Below are 24,652 nucleotides of genomic sequence, written 5' to 3' on the forward strand. Positions count from 1 at the left end.
TAGCAGCAACCAGGCTTGAGCTTTTGCATAGGAGCCGACATTTGGGTCACCTGAGGCAGAGGATCCCACAGTAAGAATATTGCAACATAGAAGAGAAGGACATCTGTGATTATGGTAAGATTTTACACAACTATTCTTTAAGTATATTGACTGTTTGTCTTTGTATCTTGTTGGTGACCTCTGGTGGTGCCTCTTTCTGTATAGTAAGCCAGTTCGCAATAGTAAGGTGTCAGTCGAAGGATTGATGTCTGTTTACCACTAAACTGGGAATGTGGCAAATGCAAAACTCCGTAGATTTCCTTGTGAAAAAAGCTGTTCTGTTATGACATGTGTTCTCAAGATGTTATGCTTACATAGTTTACAAAATCTGAACAACTCCAGTGAGGAATAGGCATTGAACATGCTTGTTATTTAACAGCCAGACCTTTCTTCCCTACACTGCATCCTCATCCACTCCGCATATTTGTTTGAGTTTAGGAGCCTGACAGCATGCAAAGATAACTTCCTAATTGAGAAAACAAGAACGTTGATAGTCCGTTTTGGTGAGTATGTCATGGAGCTTTTTGAAGTAGTCTGCCTCTCCCTTTTACCCTTCAAGTAAAGCTATGTTTGTTGCAGTTATTGCAAAACAAGCAAATAGTTTTGTGATTGTTTTGAAGCTTTACACCAGTATCTCTGGAAACATTTGACCTTAGTTTGTGGAGAATGCCTTTTTGAATGGGCAGTTTCAGCTCCAGCATGATCCATAAGAGGTCTGCCAGGCGCATATTTAATATTTGCACTAGATTCCAAGCATAGGAGGCACATGCTCAGATTGGTCATGTTCTTTTTAGATTCCTGCTTGAGATGGTGACGGTGCAGTGCATGCTTATGTCAGTATTTTATAGTGACTACAGTTTTTAAGTGAAGCATTGTAAGGAAAATGGAAGTAGAATATATTCATGGAGTTTGATCAGCTCTTAAGTTGTAAAATGACAGGTTTTACTTGGTTTCAAGAATTGATAGGTCATTCTGCAGTAAGGGTTGCCATTTTTGTGCTCGGAATTACATTTCGGAGGTTTTTTTTAGCACTTGTAAAACAGGTAGATTTGGGGTTGGAACATTCACTTAGAATATTTGCAGTTTGCTTTCCATAGTAATACTGCTGTGTTTATTTTCAGTATATCTGACTCATTTGGACTATGCAGACACAGAGAGAATCATGACTGAGAAACTGCACAACCAGGTGAATGGCACTGAATGGTCGTGGAAAAATCTAAATACGTTATGTTGGGCAATAGGTTCCATCAGTGGTGCCATGCATGAGGAAGATGAAAAAAGGTTCCTTGTTACAGTCATAAAGGTATGTGATTAAATGTGGTAACAGACTAAAAGGAGATGGTGGAGTTGAGAGTACTTAAAACCAGTGCTTTAGGCAAGGGTCTTGTGTTCAGAAACCTGAACTAGTTGGAATACTGAGTTTGAACTGTGTATATTTGTTGTATAGATTGCTTTAGCGTTTAGAATTGGTGACATAATGCATGTCAAGGTAATCTTTCCACATCCTGGTGGTGAACCAGATGTACACCTTTCCAGAGAAAACTTTGCCCCAGAGCTCAGGTTGGTTACTGTGAACCACTATAAGCAATCAGCAGTAAGTTGCATGATAGAAGCATACTGAATTTGAAGTGGCACTTAGAATCCGTCTAAATGGATTTTAATTGTACTGACTTGGTGGTAGTTTGTTGAATGTAATGATGATGTTATAAATCTCGCAAGGTGCATTTCCAACAGTGCCACTGTATTTTTGCAGTATGTAGAGAGCCCTCCCCTTTCTAGTTTGGTTCCTTGTCATAAACTGGTGCACAGCATTTTGAATCTTTATCTCCCGGTACAAAAAGTACATTCTGAATCTGTTAATGATGATTCTAGCCTCTGTTGCTAGGTCTAATCTTTACTGTCCATTTTTAATTTCATTCCTTAGCCTCTTTTAGCCAGTTGAAATGTTGAGTAATGAAGTGTCTAAGTAGGTGGGTGAAGAAGTAGGTTGGTTGCCGTTTTAGTCCGTGTATATTTTCATTTATTCCTGGAAAAAATGTACATGCTGATAGAAGTCATGTTGAGTATCAGGTGTTGAGTTGATCAATTGAGTAGGGCCAAGTTAGTGTTTTGGGGGTACTTGGATGCAAGATGGTGTGTTTTAGCCATCTGTAGTTTATCCTTCATAGACAGAGTTGCCTGTAGAGCCTAGACAAGCTGTACTGTTAGAGTGGACTTTTGTTAATGAGTTCCACCACTGTCATAAGAGACCAAGGATAAAAAGATGGAGACTGTTTAAAGTTTTACAGGATTCACTGGATATTTAGCTGTATCTAAATGATGAATTTGGAGGTACTCTGAAATAGAGTAATATTGGCTGTGTACTAGAGGAAAGGATTCTACTCTGCTTCTAAACTGCGGAAGTGCTTCTGTTTGTAAGGCCTGTAGTAGATCATTAATAGAAAAGTTGCAGGATGATCACTGAAAATAAGGATGTTCTTCTATTCCCATGTTGCTGTATTCTTGTTGTGGGATCCTCCGCCTCGGGTGACACGAATGTCAGCTCCTATGTAAAAGCTTAAGCCTGGTTGCTGCCAGTGCATGGGATGTCACATGCAGGGCCATAAACCAGGGGTCTTAAATGTAACATCTGCACACACAGATCCCAGAACTTCTCTGCTGCAGCCGAACTTCAGATCGGTCGCTTTGCTCCATTGTCTTCAAGACATCTAAAGATAAGTACCCCATTGAGAAAACCTTTTATTCTTGCTTGAGCTTTGGTTGTTGCTTGATTTCTTAGCCGATGTCCATTAGAAGGGGGAAATCTAGGTGCGGACATCAAATTCCGCAGAAAGATACCCACAAACTTTGTTCTGTTTATGCCGGGAACACGATCACACCACCTGCGGCATCTGCCAGTCGTTCGTACCAAAAACTCTCCATAGTCATCTGGCAGCCCTAAATCTGTATCTCGAGAACCAGAGGTTAAAACAATTAGCCCTGCATATGAATCCGGAGTCTGCTGTCGAGGAGGAGCAGCCTAAAAAGAAGATCAAAGTTGCAAGGCCTACCACTTCTGCGCCTCTGTCGTCAGACATCCCACCAACTACCAATATAGGGGTTGAGGGACACCTGCTGGAACTGACATCTTCAGTGACTACCCTCGGGGAAGCTGCTTCGGAAGCACCAGTAGGCACACCCTTAGAGGTTGTTCCAATGTCTGCTATAGCCGAGGTCGAGGGGGAACCAGGCTCCACTGGACGACCGTCTGTAGTCTACGAATCCAAAACCTCACCCATAGGCCAGATCCCTGAAACTAGGTCCTCTGTATCTGCTAAATCAACTCCTCTGAAAAGGAAGCCAAAAACTAAACACTTGTCTGCTTCTTCTGAGGAGCAACCAGACTGGCACGACTTCTCCCAGTCCTAGCTGCAGGCCTTTATAGCCGTTAGGCCTTCAGCATCCACAGCTGCCACATTGCCTTTCCTCAGCTGTCTCCATCCCTCCTCATGCTGCTGCTCTCATGAGTTGGTCACCTACTCCTCTCAGATATCTTTTCCATTGGACTGTTACTCCCCAGAGGAGGACACTCTTGAGGGCAACACAACCCCCTACCCCCCGAAGTACATTACCTTTCGGGAAACAATTACTAAAATGAGGGTGTATTTCAGGTGGGTGGTCCTCAAATGACAGAAGTCCAAAAAAAAGGTAGTTTGAGTTACTCCAGGTGGAATCACCCTCCCCCTTGGCTTATCCCTCTGTGATTCCAGCCTACCTTGGATGCTTTTGCATCAGCTTCTAAGATATCAGAGTCACAACCACCCTCTCCCAAGAGACTTGACCTCTTTTATAAGGTCCCTGATGAGCACAAATTCCTAACAAAGCCCCATTTAGCAGATCCTGCAGTTATTGCTGTGACCCCTGACAAACAGTCCAGACTTGTACCTTTTTCCTCCCTCTTACCATCAGACAAGGACAGCAAGGTCATGGACAGGCTGGGGAAAAAGATATATACCTCTTCCACGCTAGCCATTAGAGCAGTCAATTACCTGATCCACATGGTCAAATATGCCCTAGATTTGGTTTCACAGGCTTCCTCCTTACTTTCCTCCTTGCCTGACTCCCCCAACAAGACACAGGTAGCATCTAAGCTGTCCCTGGCATCTCAGGTTGCCAGACACTTGATAAAGTGCAGCTGTGATCCAGCTGAGGCCTCCAAGATCTGCAGCATCAGCTTCTGTTCTGTGCAGATACACCTGGCTTAGGCTACAGCACCTGAAGATTTTAAAACCAAGATATTGGAAGCACCACTGGACAACACATTCTTGTTTGGTAAGCAGTCAGCTGAACTGTTTAAAACCCTCTTTGAACAAAGTAAGGATCTCCAGGACCTAAAACACTTACTGGTCTCTCCAGTTCCTAAATTTTATACAAATTATCCTGCAAAAACTTTTTGTCAGGAGCACCCCTGCTCCAACCTCCTCTGCCACTTCCAGACACAGAAAAGGGTATAGGAAGACACCCTCCCCAAGGGCAGCTCCCTCTCAGCCTTCCAACAGACAGCACTTTCAAGACGGGAACAATAATGCGTGACTGCCTCAGGCACCTTCCCCTCTCATCCCGCCTCTCACTATCTTCCCCTCTGGAAAAAAGTCACGTCAAGGCCACTGGGTCCTGGCAATAGTGGAAAAAGGATACTTCATGTCATGGCAGGAAAAACACATACCTCAAGACATCCCCTTCCCTCCCAAGAACCTACTTCACCTAATCCCTCAGGTTATCCAATATCTTCTTGCCCAGGGGACCATAGAAACCATCCTCTGAGGCCAAGAAGGGAGAGGGTTTTACTAAATGTTCTTCCTTGTGCCAAGAAAGGGCAGCCCTTGGAGGTCCATCCTAAACCTCTTTCTGAAGGTCCATTCCTTCAGAATGCTGTTTTCAAAATCATCTTCCACTGTTGCCACCCAAAGCTTTCATGGCCACTTTGGACCTGAAGGGGGCATACGTCCACATCCCAATCCACCCAAACCACAGGAAGTAGTCTGCACTTTGCTGGACCCTCTTCACACTTTCAGTTTACTGCCTTACCCTTTGTCTTTCCACTGCACCAAGAGGCTTCACAAAGTGCCTAGCCCCTTCAATAGCCTACTGCAGAATAAAGGACATTTAAATCTATCCCTACCTAGACAGCATCTTCATCCTAGCAGAAGGGGAAATCGCCTTCAGAAATCATCTTCTCTTTTCCATGTCCGTACTCCAGAGGTTGGATTCACCCTCAACCTAGCAAAATCATCCCTCTCTCCACCACAGGACAAAATTTTCCTGGGCTGCAGAATAAGAACTGACTTTATGAAGGCCTTCCTCCCTCAGGACAAGATATCCTCCCTAGTCAGCCACTTCCATGACCTCCTCCATGTCAACCAGCTATCAGCCAGGCAGTTCATGCAATTCCTAGGCCTTGTGGGAGCCACAATTCCCGTGTTGCCTCTTGCCAAGCTGCACATGAGGAAGTTCCAATGTTACCTGAAACATTTGTGGTCACAACACAGCTACCCTTCTGAAAACAGAACTGAGATGGTGGATCCAGCAAGTGCAACAAAACCCAGGCCTACCCCTGCAGCCCACCACACCAGTAGAATTCATGCACAGAGATGCCTCTGATGTAGGCTGGGGAGCAACTATGAACAGTCTCAAGGTGCAGGCCCTATGGCAGCCCTCCCTCCAGAAAAAGCACATCAGCATAAGGGAGTTGACTGCAATCCACCTAAGCCTGCAGGCCTTTCTCCCTGTCATGCAACCTGGACCCCCACAATTTTTCACAGACGACAAAACTGCGATGTGATACATCAGCAAATGAGAGGGACCAGGTCTTACTGTTCTGCAGGCTAGCAATGCAGGTGTAGGAATTAGCATCTCAGAGCAATGCATCAGTGCAGGCAGTTTATATTCCATCCCAGGACAACCATCAGGCAGATGCCCTCAGCAGATCATTTTCTCTCTATCACAAGTGGATGTTGCACAGTGATGTATTCTTAGACATTGTCCACAAGTGGGGCACACCTCAAATAGATCTATTTGCCTCCCGCCAGAACAGACGGTTGCAACTTTTCTGTGTGAAGGATCCCTCCCCAGTAGCTTGGAGAATGGACGCCTTCACCATCTTTTGGAAGGGACTGTTCCTTTATGCCTTCCCTCCCTTCCCGCTCATTCAGAAAGTCATCCTAAAAATCGGGAGGGACAAGCCAAAAATCTTGCTGGTGACCCCCTATTGGCCAAGGGAGCATTGGCTCTCCCTTCTTCAATCTCTTGCCAAAATCTTGCTAGTGACTCCCTGTTGGCCAAGGCAGCATTGGTTCCCCCTTCAATCTCTTGCCAAGGGCAATCACCAGAAGTTGCCTCACAAGGTGGACCTGCTCTCACAACAGAAGGGATCTCTCATTCAGCCACACCTAGAGATTCTCTGCTTAACCCTCTGGGTGATAAACTTCTGATCTCCTTCAGACACCGCTACACTGAGGATGTGCTGTCTATCCTGCAGTAAGCCAGGAAACCCACTACCAGGAGGTCCTGTGTTTCCAAATGTCTCCAAAGCAATAGGGGACCCCTTCCATGCAAATGTTCCTCTAGTCTTAGCCTATGTGTGAACTCATAAAGTCAGATCTATCATATTCATCTCTGAAGGTCCACTTATCTGCAATTTCCACCTGCTTACCTCTGGACCCACCTCTACTTTCCAGATTGGATGTCAGACTGTTCTTAAAAGGAGTTTTCCACATTAGGCTACCAAAGAAACCTATTCCTCCACCTTGGGACCTAAACTTCGTACTAGAAAAAAACTTAAAATTGCTCCCTTTGAGCCAGCCAGCTCTGCCTCTCTGCAGATGTGCATATGAAAAACTGTCCTACTAGTAGCCCTTACCTCTGCCAGAAGGGTTTCAGAATTACAAGCGCTAATGGCATTCCCACCCTACACAGTCTTCCACAAAGATAGTGAGACCCTGCGCACCAATCCTTCCTTCATGCCCAAAGTGGTCATTAAGCTATCACTCAGTATATTCACTTACCCACCTTCTTTCCTTCCCCAAAGATTGACGGTGAGAAAATACTCCACTCCCTTAATGTCCACAGGCAATTAAGGTTCTATTTGGACAAAACCAAAGCTATCACAAAGTCCAGTCAACCCTTTGTGTCCTTCCACCCCAGGGCCCTGTGCAAGGAGGTGTACAAACAATCTATCTCCAGCTCGATAAGGAAAACTATCACTTTCTGCTACTCCTACCACAGAAAACAATTACCTCATGGGGTCAGGGCACACACTACAAGAGCTGTGGCTTCTTCTGGGGCCTTCCTCAAAGACCTGGACACAGCTACCATTCTTGAGGCAGCCACGTGATCCTCTGTGCATACATTCACCAAACATTACAAATTGGACCATATCACCAGAGCAGGATTTGCAAGGGCAATCCTGCAGGGATTCCTGGAATCTGCAACTTCTTCCATCACCCTTTCTCCTCCTTAAGCTGTGGTACTCTTCCACAGTAAGAATACTGCAACATGGGAATAGAAGGACATAGAATAGTTGTGTAAAATCTTACCATAACCATAGATGTCCTTCTCTTCCATGTTGCAGTACTCCTTCCCACCTACCTATCCCCCTTCATTACATATAACCTGTCTAGATGGCATCATTTGGCACTACTTAGACGACTGTCCGACTGGACAGTCAGTTCTGAGGTCTGTGCGTGCAGACATCACATTTAAGGCCCATGGTTTATGGCACTGCATGTGACGTCCCATGCATTGGCAGCAACCAGGCTTAAGCTTTTGCATAGGAGCCTACATTCGGTTCACCTGAGACGGAGGATCCCACAGTACGAATGCTGCAATATGGAAGAGAACAACATCTATGGTTATGGTAAAATTTTACACAACTGCTCTTTTCCTTTACCTCAGGTGTAGGCACCCTGTAATAATCTGTCAAGATTCATGCAGACATGTATGATCCAAGATTGTGGACCCTCCAAGGTTGGTCTCCATTTTGGTTTTGTTTTCTTTCAGTTTTGTCAATGTTTTCCTAGAAGTTGCCATACTGAGGGGTATTTGGTCCCTGTGTTTGGAGCATGCATCATCATTCGACCTACTGGAAGAAGGCACTTGCTAGTTTTTCTGTAACTTGCATCATGGAAAACTTGCTGTCATTAATGCCTAAAGCGGCAAAATCTAGGTGTTTGGATGGGAATAGTGACAGAACCAACATTAACATTTTCTCTTCTGCCTAGGGCAAAAATGTGACCCAGCTGAGAAAAGTCTTATCTAGCCAAGCTAGAGTTTTCACTGCATGGGTACTTTAACCCTCCTGTAATAGCGGCCCATGGGATATATTCAAATGACCCCTTAAGGGCATAATGTTTTAGCTATATGGCTTCTGATGTCCATGACTTTTTATTTTTTATCAAGTCTTTGTGGATGCATTCAGGCCAATAAAGCCAAAACCCACTAGCTGTGGACATGCATGTGTCGACATTCTTATGACTTCGTCAGCACAGCATAAGTAGACTGACTGACTATACTTCTGAAACACAGGATGTTCTTCGTGTTTCACTGTTGCAGTCATCACATTTGGGTTATCTGATTGCAGTAGCCCTCAGTCGGCCTGATTATCAAAGTCTTGGGTCCTGCGTCGGTTGCTGTCTCATCTTCTGTGACATCAGGTAGTCAGGGGTATAAAGCATGCAGCTGACGCCATTACATCAGTCTTTCTTGCTGTGCGATGCCCGAAGCAGAAGCAGTTCGCAAGTGCCAGTCTGCCTACTCCTGAAATTTTCGTTTTTGAGTTTCAGAACCGAAGTCTTCAACTAAAGCCAAGTACCCTGTTGGGGAAATTTTTCTTGCTCTAAACCGATGTCAGTAAAAGTCAATAATTCTATTTCTTGTGGAAAGCGAATACCTCATAAAGATTTTCATTTGTACTGTATTCCTTGCCTAGGCCCTGACCACGATGTACCTCGCTGTCGGTTTTGTGCCTTATTTAAACCATGAACTATTCGTCATCGGTACATTTTCACTTCTAAATAATTTGATACTCTGTTCAATTATCCAGATATGTCTTCGGTAAGCCACCCGACTACCGACATTCCGAAAAAAACGCAAAGATAAAGACAGAGACAGGCCGCTTCAGTCCAAAGCTGCCGATGACGCTTCTAAGCTAGTTGCCAGTTCGCCGGTACTCAGTGAGGCGCTTTTGCAGCCCCTGATACCCACTACGTCAGATTCACAGGCCTCTACTGAAACCCATTCGGAGTCCGATATGCCGTGCGATGCTTCAAGTGAGGAACCTGCGGATGTCTCTACCTTGGATGGGTCCGGAGCCGCTGTGCGGGTACCCCCTTCTGAGGGTGTTTTCAGGCCTACTGACATGCATATTAAACCTACGCCATCTTCTTCTTCTAGGCCTAAAACTTGAACTATGCATAGGAAACAGACACCCAGACCACATGGTCAGGCCTCTATGCCTAAAAAACAAATGATAAGAATGGCTGAAGACCTTATTACTTTAATCAGGGGAAGCCAACCTTCCCCCTCTGAGACCTAGGACTGAATTTCCTTATGATACTTCTGACCAGGATTCTGAAATTTCTGTCTCCTCTGATGACCAGGATTTACCCTTATCTACCTATGAGGATTCTGACGGAGAGGACTCTATTCCCTCTGCTTCACCCCCAGAGGATTTTTCTTTTGGTGAAACCTTGCATACTCTTAGGGAACATTTTCATTGGGAAAGCCAGGATTACTCTGATTCTAAAAAGAGGCTTGGAGATTTCTTACTCCTGCCCCAACACAGGCCTTTAGCTATCCCTCCTGTGCTGGACATTGTTGACGATGCCTTTTCAGAGTCTATCTTGGCCCCTGACTCTTTACCTCCTGCTCCCAGAAAACCTGATAGATATTGCACAGTTCCTGATTCTCATAAGTTCCTTTTTTAAAAATCCTACTGCGGACCCTGAGACCATTTCACAGGGACCCAAGGGCATTAAGGCTACTACTGCCAAAAATCCTACCCCCTCTGATAGAGATTCCAGGGCCCTGGATAGATGGGGTAAGAAGGGTATTGCCAGTTTCATATGTTAAAGTATCAGCAGCATATTATTGGATTGCTTAAACAGAAAATTATGTTGATTCTTGATTGTGCTGAACATAAGTATTTACAGGATTTAATGCATTCTGCTGAACAGGTTGGAAAACATACTTTGCAATGTGGTTTTGATTCACTAGAGGTATCTTGCAGGGCTGCTGTCACAGGGTCTGGACTTAAAAGGCATGCTTGGCTTAAGAAGCAATTTTTGCCAGATCATGTTACAACTAATTTGCTGGATGCTCCCTTAAATCAGGACCGCCTGTTTGGCGACAAAGCAAAAGAAGTTCTTAAAAAGATGGAGGAAAAAGCTAAATCTATTTAAACTGTTAAAGATTTCTTACAAGTGCAGCCTCCTATATTTAGTAGGCATTGGCCCTCAAAAAGTTGGTCCTTTCCTGCCTCTTCCAGGCCTTCTCAGTTCAAACCCAGAACCAGCAGAACACCCAGGCTTCAGTCCCAGGGTACGTACAGGACTAAGCAGTCGGGGGCTCCCACTTCCAAATCAGGGAGTAGTAAGACTCCCCCCTATGGTAAGCTGTCTCAATGACTTAACTTTAAAACTTCCAAGCACTTCTCAACTGACTGCTCTTTTAGGGGGAAAGATTGCTCTGCAAGCAAAAAAAATGGGAACTCAATTACCCAAGGCAAATGGGTTTTAAACATAGTTTCCCAAGGATACAGATTTCACTTCCACATGCTACCAACCCCAAACGGTTGGCCAGATCTATCCCCAAATCAGTGGGCAGAGGCTCAAAAGCAAGTACTCTCTCTCTTAAGATTAAAGGCTATTCAGGCTGTACCAGAAGAGGAAAAGGGACAAGGTTTCTACTCAAGACTTTTCCTGGTACCCAGAAAAGGCAACTTATGGCGTCCTATCCTGGACCTGTCTATCCTAAACACCTTTTTGGGGATTCCAAAATTCAAGATGCTAACTCTTCATCAGTTGCTTTCCATGATAGGCAAAGATGCCTGGTTGGCAACACTGGATTTAAAGGAAGCCTTCCTGCACATCCCAATCGGGGAATCTTGCAGAAGATACCTATGCTTCAAAGCAGGCTACATGCACTATCAGTTGTCTACACTGCACTTTAGCTTATCTGCTGTGCCCAGGGTATTCACAAAGTGCCTAGCTCTAGTCATTGCATTTTGCAGGCAAAGACATATTCAAATATTCCCATACCTGGACGATTGTCTAATTCAGGCAGAAAGCCAGGACATACTTCTGAATCGTCTGGCATTTGTACAAAAGGTGTTAACTTGTCTGGGGTATACCATAAATGAAAATAAATCACATCTGGTACCCTGTCAACAAATTATATTCCTGGGAGCAAGCATGAACACAACTTCCCAGATGGCTTTCCTCACGCCAGAGAAACAAATTCATTTGACAACTTACTTCAAACTAGTGGCTCCAAAAACCCTGCTATCTGCAAGGCAAATACTGCAAGCCTTGGGGTTCATGGCCTTGTGCATTCTACTAATTCCATATGCAAGTCTGCATATGAGGAAATTACAATGGTATCTAAAAAGCTTATGGTGTCAACATTCTCAGGATCTAGAAGCAATGATTCCTATCATACCTTTCCTACGGTTAGAATTCCTTTGGGGGGGCAGAGGCCTGCCACCAAAACAAGGGACTACCATTCACTCTACCCCCTGACGCCCAAACCCTAACAGACGCATCAGACTATGCATAGGTAGCTCCCCTGGCAGGGAACTGTATTCAGGTTAAATGGAACCCAAGTCAAATGCACCTGCATATCCATCAAAAAGAAATGTTAGCTGTACAGAATGTTCTGACAGCCTTCAAGGACCACATTCTTCCAGGACAATTAATGGTAAAGACTGACAACACCACTGTTATGTGGTACATAAACAAGTAGGGGGGTACCCCATTCTTACGCCCTCTGCAGACTAGCCATGGCTCTGTGGAACACAGGCTTGAGCTACCAAGTGCATCTACAGGCTCAGTTCCTGCCAGGAAAACTAAATACACTGGCAGACAAACTAAGCAGAAATCTCATGAACCCATACGAGTGGAAACTGGAACCAAAAATTTTCAACATGTTGATCAACAAATAGGGGATCCTGGATATAGACCTGTTTGCCTCCCCCCAGAACTACCAGTTGGACAAATTCTGCACAAGGACTCCCCGCAAACAAGCTTGGAAAGTGGATGCTCTTTCCTTCAGCTGGAAAAATCTATCAGTTTATGCCTTTCCTCCTCTGCCCCTCCTCTCCAAAGTGCTACTAAATATCAAACAGGACAAACCAAGGATGATACTAATAGCACCAGACTGGCCACGCCAACACTGGTACCCCCTCTTGCTCAGTGTGTCACAGCTGGCCCCATGGCACCCACCTCCGATCCCTCCCTGCTGTCTCAGCAGGAGAGCCAGATTCTGCAACCCCAGCTTCAAACCCTGAACCTGGCAGCCTGGCTAATTACCTAATCTCTCCGTTACCATCCGTCAGTAAACAAGTGTTGGATGTCATTTTGGAGGCAAGGAGGCCTAGTACTAGAAAATCTTATGCTGAAAAATGGAAAAGATTCTGTGCCTGGAGCCAAACTCAAGAGATGGCCACAACAGTGCCCAGTTTACCTCAGATTCTTCAATACTTAACTGAGATGCTTCACATGGACATTTCCTCTTCCTCCATCAAAATTAACGCCTCAGCCATTTCAGCTCATTACAACACAGAACCACCCCTCTTTTGTCACCCACTGCTCAAGCAGTTCCTCAGAGGGGCCAAAACCTTAAGACCACCCAGGAGAGCCCCCAACTCCAGCTTGGGACCTTAATTTTGTATTGGAAAAACTCACTCTTCCCCCTTTTGAGCCAGCTGCAACTGCAGAGTTAAAATTCCTTTCTTGGAAAACAGCTTTCCTTTTAGCAATCACTTCAGCAAGATGGGTATCTGAATTACAGGCCCTTATGGCAGTGGAGCCTTTCATCATATTTCATGAGGACAGGGTGTCCCTCAGGACCAATCCCTCCTTCATGCCCAAGGTGGTATCCAGTGTTGCTCTTAATCAGTCCATTCATTCGCCAACCTTCTTTTCTAATCCACAGAACAAAGGGGAACAGATACTGCACTCCTTAGATGTGCACAGACAACTTAGATTTTACTTGGACAGGGCTAAACCTTAAAGGAAATTTGAACAACTACTGGTGGCATTTGCTGCAGGGGCAGAGGGGAAGGCTATTTCAAAGCAAACTATTTCTAAATGGATAGGCCATTGCATTCATTTCTGCTATAAGCACCATGGAAAACCTATCCCACAGGGGATTAGACCCCATTCAACCAGGGCTGCATCTACCTCTACAGCCTTTCTCAGAGGTGTCCCTACCAGAGACATCCTGGAAGCTGCTACATGGAGTTCTGTACATACTTTCACCAAGCATTACCATTTGCCAATTTTCTCTAAATCCAGAGCTGGCTTTGCTACTGCAGACTTGCAGGGCCTTATAGCTGGTTCTAATGCTATCTAAATTCCTCATCCCATCCTTAGCTTTGGGAATTTACCCAAATATATGATGACTGCAACAGTGAAACACGAAGAACATAGTACAGTTGTGTACACTTACCATAAACGTAGATGTTCAAGTGTATTCACTGTTGCAGTCCTGGTTACCCTCCCTCCAGCCCCCTGACGTCTTTTGGCTATACCTCTATTCTCCTTTACTATACTTAAAAGCTTTTTGGTGTATTTGCTTTTTTGTTGGAGGTATAACCTTGTGTGTATGTGTGTGTGTGTGTATATATATATATATATATATATATATATATATCTATATATCTTTAATTGTTTCCCATTAAGGGGGGCACCTGACATCTGGGGCAAGAAAACCTGATGTAATGGCGTTGGCTGCATGCTTTATATCCCTGACTACCTGACATCACAGAAGATGACAGCAACCGACACAGGACCCAAGACTTTGATAATCAGGCCAACTGAGGGCTACTGCAAGCAGATAACCCAAATGTGATGACTGCAACAGTGAATACACTCTAACATCTACATTTGTGGTAAGTGTACACAACTGTACTGTCTTTACACCCGGCTGATGTCCATAGCCATTAAGGGGTCTGCAAAATGTCCCAACTAACATCCAAACCAAAATGTAAGGTTACACAGACAAACTACGTGCAGAACCTAGCTAAGCTAGGGTTTTCAAAGACAAAAACAAAGACTTAGAAAAAGTAAAAAGTCATGGACATTCAGAAGCTATATAACCAAAACATTTCATGTCCCCAAGGGATCATTTGCATATATTAACAAAAAGTACACGGTCAAATTAAAACTAATAAAAACAAAAAATGACCACTGCCACACTCAAGAAACACAAAATAATCTTTAATCACTGCTTTCGTCAACAAGACTTAATCAGAAATATAAAAAACATGTAGCTTAAAACCCACTCTAAACATCAATTATTAATTAATTAACCAAAGTTACTTCGTTCAAAATCAGTTAACCAATTAAATGTGTACAAACAGAAAAATATATGTTAAAATAAAACATTTATAAACACATGCTTTGTTTTTTTACATGCACCCTACAGTCCTTTAAAAAAACAGTTGATGTTGATCGCATCATTTAATCCTGGGAATGTGTCTGCCCTTAGATTTATTTGCCATTTAGTCTCCCTTTGTTCCAAGTAGTTTTAAAAACTACCCCCTCTCAAACTCAATTTGCCCTGTTCCAAAACTAAAATAATTTTTTGAAACCACTACACTCAATACTATGTCTAAAAAGAGCATTCATACTCTCCTTTCGCTTAATGCGGTTCATATGTTCTCTGATTCTAATGTATAGGATTCTGGTGGTCATACCTACATAACATTTTTGACACTTGCTACAGACTGCTATGTAAACTACTCCTTGAATTTTGCATGAAAAATATCATCTTACTGGAATAGTGTACGAGATATGTGGCAGTTCTGTATATGGTCCTCCTAAGATATATCTGCACATAACTGCACCCATAACATTTGTGCATTCCATGTGCTTTACTGGTAGATGTTGTATCAATAGTAATAGGATCCCTGCCTTTCTCTAACAGTTTTTAAATTGTAGTCATTTCTATACACAAATCTAGGCTTGGGGCCCACACTTTTCAACAACTCATGGTTCCCCTCCACTATTTTCCAGTTTCTTTGACTAACATTTTTGATAGTACTCCCATATATAGTCATGGGCATACCAAAACATAAATGTCTTTCATTGGAATATACTCCGGTGTTTACCTTTGGAACTAATTTGTGTTTTTTTTTCATGATAGACTGATACCAGACCTCCCTCCTGTCCCATACATACTTGATTTGTTCATTCAATAATTCTTCATCATAACCTCTGTCCATGAAGAGTTTTTTGATGTACATAAATTCATCAGCCAGGGAATGATCCTCATTGGTCATTCTACTGGCTCTGATGAATTGCCCCTTTGGAATGTTGTTTTTTATAAATTTGGGGTGCTGACTAGAATAGTGTAAATAACTATTCATGGAGGTTCTTTTCCTATGAATATTACTGGCGAATTTGTTTAATGTTGTCCCATTTTAAATTGACATCTAAGTAATTAATAGATGTACCGATGTCTCCGACTGTAAATTTCAAAAAGGACTAGCAAGAATTTAACTGTCCAATAAAGGATTCAACTTCTTTGAGCTCTCCTATGATGAAAACCAAGTCATCAATGAACCTGTTGTAGTATAGGACTCGGAAAGTCCTTCTATAAGTCCTTAAAATGTGGTATTCCCACCATCCCATGACTATATTTTCAAATGAAGGGGCTACGGGAGAACCTATAGCTATACCTTGGGACTTGTTTATAATACTTATTATTAAACAAAAAATAATGGTTATTCAAAATAATTTCTAACAGGTTGCAATAGAAATTAATACAAGTACTGTCTTTATTCGTATGTTGACTTAAATAATTTCTAACATATTCAATACCTGTATTGTGAGGTATACGGGTATATAATGAGACAACGTCCAAGGTGAACATAATATGCCTACCAGAATCAAACGCCACTCTCTCACTAAGCTCTCTGACACTTTCCACAAAATTCCAAGAGTCTTTCAAAAAGGACTCCATATTTTGGACTAATGGTTGTAAAAAGTGTCTACCATGGTGGATATTCCTTCAGTAACGTAATTGGGGGCCGATATTATGGGCCTGAAAGGATGGTCTACCTGACTCTTATGAGTCTTAGGAATTCCAAATAGAACACCTATTTTTGGATTCTCAATACTGCAGAAATTATATGTGGCTTCATTTAAATCCCCACACATCAAACTGTCATATAAGAAGCACAAAATGCATTTATAACATTTATAAATGTCAATGCTCTTTGCTCTTTTGTACTCATGTTCATTCGTGTAATGAAAAATGACTTGGGACGCAGCTCTGCCTGCCACTGACAGTGGCCTTTCTACTGTCACCAAGCCAGAGTTCAGCAAGCAAGACAGAAGGGAAATTCATTAAAACAAAAATTTCATGACAAACAAAAGGTAGTTGGGGAGGCCTTTTAGACATGATTCCATAAGGCCATTTGAGCAGTCATGACTTCCAGTGAAAGTGTTTCATTGCTCTCAAGTGCAGCACTTTCATCTCCCTGTGTACTTGGGAATTGCTTAGTCTTCTACAGTACTAGCTGAGAGAAGCATGCTTTGGATATGGGTGCTAATACTAGGATGCAGAATACTTAATCTTCCTTGTTCATGAGACTCCCCCATCCTAGCAGACCAGGTAGAACTGGTCTTACCCTGTCTTTGTTACCCCTTACCAAAGAGCTGAGAGAGCCCCCCCCCCCCCCCGATGAGAAGATGAAGGGTTTCTACTCCAAAGTGTTCTCTTTCTAGAAGGGGTAGACAATTGAGGACTGTAATTGGATCTCTAAATGTCACAGCATGTAGGATGCTGGCCTTGTAGTTCTTCCCTTCAATAATGTCCATGGCTTACCAGGTTACTCGATCCAAAGGACACCTGTCTCCATATTCTGGTGTCATGCACAACACCGAAGATATCTCAGATTTCGGGAGAGTTTATTTTTATTTATGTTTTGACTTGGTTAGTCCTAGTGAGCTAACAGTCTTTTTTTCAGTGGAGACTCAAGGTATTTTTCATACTGACTTGTGGAAATTTGACCAGGGCATTGGGGAACTTGCCCTACTCTTTGAAGCTGCTAGGTGGCAGCAGAGGCCTGTTGCCCAGACCTTCAATTTACTCTGAGATTGAAGGCAATGAAGCTGTTACAGTGAGCATGGAGGATTCTCTGGTGGCTGTAAAAGCTGTTTCTGTGAAAAATGGCATCACAGAAGTTACAGCAGTGGTTTCAAGAAGGCTTGGTAACACCAGTGTTAATATCATTGTTGGAGGAGAATGAACCAACAAGACGAGGCAATGAAGTGGAGTATTTTATTCAAGAGGTGGTTTGGAGAAGGAGAGGAGAGAGTAATGGAGAGTAATGGAGCTGAAACAGCAGAGGGAAATGGGGGAGATGAAGAGGGAGCATATCTGTCTGGTGGAGTAGCTGGCTTTAAGGATATGGTCTTTGTGGGCTGCAAGCAATATGAAAAATAAAGCAGAACAGCAGAATGAAGGAGGTCTGTGACAGATGCAGCAGTGGGTACAGTAAACAGGCAACAACAGGTACAAAACAAAGGAGAAAATACTCCTCTGGAGAATGTGGAACAGGGGCTATCAATTAAAAAAATGGTTTGTAAGAAATAAACTATAAAAAAAATAAAAGAAAGAGAGAGAAACATTGTAGCATTTTGCCACTGGGATTTAAAGTAACATTCGTTGAGTGCTAATACACTTGGGAACTGAATCTTTTTGTGAAGTGACTTGTTCATTCGCTGAACAATTTATAAATCACAGTGAAAAAATGTTTTTACTCCTTGGAGTAAGTATGCTTACCAGAACTTAAATATATGGTTGGAGTTTGTATAATGGTTAAGGTGTCTGACTCAGACACAGGGTAGTGTTTGATTTTCACCTTTGGGAGGGAAATTTGCTAGGCCTAGAATGGCCCTTTAAGGCAACTAGCCTACTAATTAGCTGTGATCCTAAAATAAACATGTTAGTTGAGTTTAGAACTACAGAGACAGATGAAAATAATTTGAAAGTACATTTATCTCATGAAGTGCTTGAGATAGTACTGGTTGAAAAAAATTTGTAGAGGAGTGATTTTGAGAGTTATGTGCAACTTTGAATTTAAAGGAAGGCAAAATGCAGCATGTAGATAATGTGGAAATAGTGAATGGCAAGAATGAGAATGCAAGACAACCCATCACTTTTCTTTTTTTTTTTTGTGATACAAGCTCTTGTACTGAATTGTAACAAAAGGTAGTGTAGGCATTTTGGAGAATATGGTCCATGAAGAAAAAATTGTAAACCAAATTGTAGGAAATGTGGGAGTGATAACTACTTTTGGTTTGTCTTTTAGTAACCGAGGAAAGGGGGATAGATTGTGGAAAAAAAAGGTGAAAGGGAGCATAAGAGAGCATGGCAAAGAACTGGTGAAAGCTCAAGAACTGGGGAATATAGTGAAAAATGGGGTTGAATAAACCAAGAATGCAGAGCTTCCGTGACATTGTGAATGCTAATTCTTTCACAAATAGTTGACCATCCAATTAGGGGCCCCAGTATCCTTGATCTAGTCATCACAGATATGACCACTTCTTGCACATCTCCATATTTATTATACGCCTTGTTAAATTAGTCCATAATTTAGTGACTTTTCCACAAAACTGGTGGCACTTCCCTTGTAGATAGCTCTGTGTTTGAGGACTTCTCAAAAGCAAACCTTCGGTTACTTATTGAAGTAAATTAATCCTGCTGTAATGCTCCTCCAGAGGATCCCACTGCTGATTGCTGCTATTTACGCCTCTGACTTTTACTACCATTTAAATAGTTCTGTTCATAGGTAGGTACTAGGCTATCGGCCCAAGGGCCTACGTAAGCCTAGCCAACAAGGTTGCCTGGCTTACGCCACCCAAGAAAGTTATTTTCCTGTGCCACTGTCGAGCAGAGGCACAGAAGTGATCCCCGGGGTGTATTTCCTATTTCCCATCCATTCTTCAAGATTTTTCTTGAAGAGTGCTAATGAAGAACTTTGCTTGACATAGATGGGTAGCCTGTTCCAGAGTATGGGAAGTCTCTGGGATAGGAATCTATCCCTCCAGCATGTCCTGTTTATTGTGGTGAGAAGGTTTAGGTCCCTAGAGCGTGTAGCTCGGAGGGATTGGGATTTCTTTAGGTGTAACATGTCCAACAGTTCTGGGTTTGACACAGCTTTATATGTTAGGCCGAGATCACCTTGGAGTAGGCGATATGCTACGGGGTAAAGCTGGAGTTTTTTGAGGCGGTCAGTGTAGGGCATTTGTATGATTTGTTTGTTGATAAAGCAGTCCTTATCTGCACCCAAATATAATTAAGAATTTAAAAACAAACCCTTATGGTGGAATACCCATATGCATAAAATGTATATAACAAGACTAGAAAACTGTTTAATGCTTGTAAGAGGTCTCATTTTACCTACCTTAAAAGCACACACAAGTAAACTAACATATCTTAAGGGACCCACTTTGAAGCTCTAAACATCGTATGAACTTAACTTAAAGTAGCCACTTTAACCAAAAAATAACTATAACTATGTCAGGAAATTAAGAACCAACACCCCTCAATGTCCAGAGCTTCTCCACAATGATGGAAACTGCTAAATATCCTAACATACTTTGCTCAAATTTTACTCCACCCACAGCTATAGGTCTTCCATAGGTTCCACAATCCCCGTCACCTCTGGTAGAGTTTGAAGGATGTAAAAAAAATGTGGATGTAATTTTAGTTGCAAGTTATATGGTGTGTAGAGGAAAAAGAGAAGTTTGAATTGATGTGGGGGGGTATTGTGGAGAATAGGTAAGGGTACAAGTTCTGGGAATGCATACTTGTTAAAAGTGAAGGTGCAAAAATAATGGATGTGACAGTAATGTTAGGTGGGTTTTAGTATGATACTTAATTTCACTGGCTTCATTTTTATTCTTGTTTTGTATCTACAAATGTGGGGGGAAGAAAATGAACACGTACAAGATTTTTTATATTGGGTGGCTAATTGTAATTTAAGGAAAAAAAAACAGGACATTAAAATGAAAGAAGCAATGAAAAGTGGTGGATTAAAGTTTTCATACAAGAAAGGAAATCCAAGGACAGAAGTAGATTATGTAAAATGTTCAGAAAGCTGAACATAAAGAAGGAACTAAAGAAGCGTTTTTTTTTCTGATCATGGAGCAATATGGGCAGTAATAGGGAAAATGATGAAATAGTAAAGGACGGAAATGTGATAAAATTAACAGGAAATAAGTTAAATATGGAATATTTTACAGAACGAGAGTTGTAGACACAACATCTAACAGTGAAACCATTGTATAAGAATATGACATACTGTGGTGGTTGATGTAGAAACGACACACAAGGACATCCATGAAACATTATTGAAAGTGGTAATTAAGAATTATGTAGAAAGAAAATTGCATATAATGAGAGTTAAATTATACAGATTTTCTTGAAAGGAAAAAGTTTAGGTAAAGAAGTGAAATATGAGAGGAAAATCGAGGCCATGAAAAAACAAAAACTGAGAATTAAAAATAAAATTTAGCAGAAGAAACCCAGTAGATAGGGGCATATAGAAAGCTTAAATAGTAGCTAAACAAAATAGTAAAGGAGATTTCAAGAAGAGAATTGGAAGCGATGAATGAGGGGGGGGGGTGGAATCTGTACCTAGACCAAAGAGTTTAGGAGGATGAGTTTATAAGGAAATGATTGAGGCAGAGAGAGTAAGAGATTTTTGGGAAGTAATAAATGAATGGATAAATGAAGGGATTAGAAAATGAAGTTTGTAAAGGCGTCATCAATTTTATGTGGAAAAAGGGAGAAAATGCAAAAAAAAAAAGCCAATAACACTGGGGGAGTACTTGCAAAATCTTCATGAAAATTATTCAGAAAACAATGATTATATTTAAATGAAAGTAAAGGATATGGGGAAGTACTGCAGATTGGGGAGAATTTATTTTACAACAAAAAAAAATTGGTGTGAGGTTTGGATAATGGGCTGTCATAGAACAATAGAGAGAATTGCTGAACAAAAAATTGGCAAGTGGTGGAAGGTATTCCAGTTATCTTTAAAAAAAAGGGGGGGGCATAACATGTTAAATATTCAAATATATAAGGAACTAGCTTGATGTCCTGATTTAAATTAATGTTACATTATTCCTGACATGTGGGTTGTCAATGCTGACGTCCGGCCGGGGTACCAAAGCTTTACCTTCCCCCGAGTCCTATATCCAGCCCATGACCTTAGCTGATATGTGTTGGGGTATAAAAACAGGCATCCAAGCATGGATTTCCCAGACCTTGCTGCCAACCCAAACCAGGTCATACATCCAGACTGTTCATTGTTTGGTTAATACTTTTGCTCTGTTTGTTCATCCAGGCAAGTGTCCCTTTGGTGAATCTTCCTTTTTCTTTTGTTATGTTGTCAAATTTCTAGAGGTAAGCTGGTAAGGGTAAATGTGAGTATAGTAGGCAGATTTCTTACAAGGAATTGCACACCCAGCCTCTCTCTTGCCTACACCGAGAACACAATCACAAGAAAGTACAGTTACCATAAATGTAGATGTTCGAGTGTATTCACTGTTGCAGTCATCACACTTGGGTTATCTGCCTGTAGGTAGCCCTCAGTTGGCCCGAATACCAGAGTCTTGGGATTTCTGCGTCGGATGCAGTCGCCTCTTCCATGACGTCAGGGGTATAAAACATGCAGCTGACACCATTACATCAGTTTTTCTTGCCCCAGATGTCAGGAGCCCCCAAAATAGGAACCAATTACATGGTGTAGAAAACCTCCAGTAAAAAGTAAATACCATTGCCATAAGATATGGCCAGAAAGAGGATAGATAGAAAGTCTAAAAAGGTCAGGGGGCTGAAGGGGGGGGGTAACCAGGACTGCAACAGTGAATATACTTGAACATCTACATTTATGGTAAGTATACACAACTGTACTTTGTTCTACGTGTTTCAAAACTTACCAGCTTAAATGTAAACCCATATGTCACAAGATGGGTTGCAAACTGGCTTAAGGACAGAACCCACAGGGTTAGAGTTGCTGGCGCTGTGTCAGACTCCAAGCCGGTCACAAGTGGTGTCCCACAGGGCTCGGTCCTTGGCCCCCTATTGTTTGGCATCTACTTCTCAGAAGTACAGGCCAACATGGGAGGACTTTGGCTGACAAAGTTTGCAGACGACTGCAAACTGGGCGCCATAGTGGAAAGTGCATCGGACACGGATATCCTTCAGAAGGGACTCACGGAAACAGATAGCTGGTGCCAGAGCCATGGCCTGAAGTTAAACGCCAAAAAATGTATAGTCATACCCTTCGGGAAAAACAAGGTAACCCCAAGCTACCATATAGGTGGCAATCCACTAAGCACAGAAGAGGTTATCAGGGACCTGGGGACCCAGGTTGACAGTGGCCTTTCTTTTGGCACTCACATTGCTAAAGTGGTTAGAAAGACCTTCTACATTGCCCACCTGATCATGAAGGGATTCACATCCAGATCTAGTGAGGTCATTGTTCCCCTGTACTCTTCACTTATCAGACCAATGATCGAGTACAATGCCCCATTCGGGATGTATCTCACCCGACATCTGCAGCAATTGGAGAGACCCCAAAAGTTCCTCACCAAAAGGATAAAGGACTCCAAAATCTGTCATATGCTGCCAGATTGAAGAAACTCCAGCTCTATTCAGTCGCATACCGTCTGCTCAGAGGTGACATGTGCCTGACATACAAGGCCATGTCCAACCTGGAATTAATGGACATGCTCCACCTCAAAAAATCCAAATCCACCAAAACCACTAGAGCAAGCGACTTAAACCTTAGCACGGATATAAATAGGACGTGCTGGAGGGATAGATTTATCACTCAGAGACTCCCTATGCTGTGGAATAAAATCCCGGTCCATGTGAGGCAGAGCACCTCGCTGACTCTGTTCAAGAGAAATCTAGACCTGTGGATGGGAGATCGTAGGTTTACCCCAGGAATCAACTCTGTGTCACTGCTGGACAGAGGCACAACTATAAATGCCTTAGGGCAGATAGCCTAGTATAAACCTATGAACCTATGAACCTATAAGTCATCACACTTGGGTAGATTCCCAAAGCTGAATAAGGGTGGAGGCAGTCAAGAAGTATTAGGGTTGACAAGCAGGCCTTGTAAGACTGCTGTGGCAAATCCAGTTCTGGATTTAGAAAGGCCAGGAAAGTGGCAGTGCTTGGCGAACGTGTGTACATAACACCAGGTTGCAGCTTCCAGGATGTCCCTCGTAGGGACTCCCCTGAGAAATGCTGTAGAAGTTGAGGTCCTAGTGGAATGAGTTCTGATCCCCAGTGGGGTAGGTTTTTCCATGGTACTAGTAGTAGAAATGGATGCACTGTGCTATCCATTTGGAAATGGTTTGCTTTGAAATGGCCTTGCCTTCTGCCCCTGTAGGAAAGCTGACTAGCAGCTGGTTCTGAAAGGCTTAGTCCTGTCAAGGTAGAACCTGAGCTATCTGTGCACATCCAAGGAGTTCAGGATCATTCTCCCTTTATTCTGAGGGTCATGGAAAAAGGTTGGTAAATGTATGGATTGGTTTAAGGCCACACTTGATGCCACCATGGGCATAAATGATGGGTTAGTCCTGATGGAGACCCTGGCAGCCTGGGGAAAAAAAGGAAGGGTTCCACAGGCCATTAGTGCCTGTAGCTCAGACGCTCTTCTTGCTGAAGTGATGGCTAGAAGTAAGACTGTTTTCCAAGAGAGAAATTTTAACTCCGCTTTAGCAGCAAGTTCAAAAGGGGGAAGCATGAGCTTTCCTAGTACAAAGAAAAGGTCCCTGGCAGGGGTGGGAGCTCTCCTCGGGGGGGTCTGAAATTGTTATCTCCTCTCAGGAACGGTTTGATCAGAGGGTGAGAAAAGAGAGGTGGTTCCGTATTGTAATGAGCTGAGATGGCCGAGACATGAATCTTAATTGATGCGAAGGAAAGGCCTTTGTGGAGCAGCTCTGCTAGGTAATCTAGAATTTGAGGTAAGGAGGGCACTGCTGTGCCCTTTCCTAGAGTCTGGCTCCAAGAACATGTCTTTTCCACTTTTCTGAATAGGATTTCTTAGTACTAGGCCTTCTGGCTTCAGTGATGACGTCCAGCACCTGTTAGCTGTGGGTTGCTGGTGTTGTGTTCGGGGAAGAAGCCAGGCTGCAAGGTTCAGTGTTTGCCGCTGAGGATGCAAAATCTGTCCCTCCTGCTGGGACAGCAGGAATGGAGTCTGATGTAGGCGCCAGGGTGGCACTGCTTTCAAGACTGTGTAGGAGTGGGTACCAGTGCTGGCGTGGCCAGTCTAGTGCAATAAGGATTTCCTTGATCTGTCCTGCTTAATTTTGAGTAGTAC

General features: G+C 42.8%; 1 protein-coding gene across 3 annotated transcripts in view; it reads left to right on the forward strand.

Moving 5' to 3' along the window:
* The window catches only part of XPO1 (exportin 1), a 1,770,162-nt gene that overhangs the window by 1,056,691 nt on the left and 688,819 nt on the right, over nt 1–24,652 (forward strand). For all 3 annotated transcript variants that reach the window (XM_044061196.1, XM_044061203.1, XM_044061211.1), the window contains exon 13: nt 1,161–1,342. In XM_044061196.1, coding sequence (XP_043917131.1) covers nt 1,161–1,342 — 182 coding nt within the window. The remainder of the gene's footprint in view (nt 1–1,160; nt 1,343–24,652) is intronic.

The sequence above is a fragment of the Protopterus annectens genome, chromosome 1.part0 (assembly GCF_019279795.1).
Source record: "Protopterus annectens isolate FY-2018-M chromosome 1.part0, PAN1.0, whole genome shotgun sequence".
NCBI classification, from domain to species: domain Eukaryota; kingdom Metazoa; phylum Chordata; order Ceratodontiformes; family Protopteridae; genus Protopterus; species Protopterus annectens.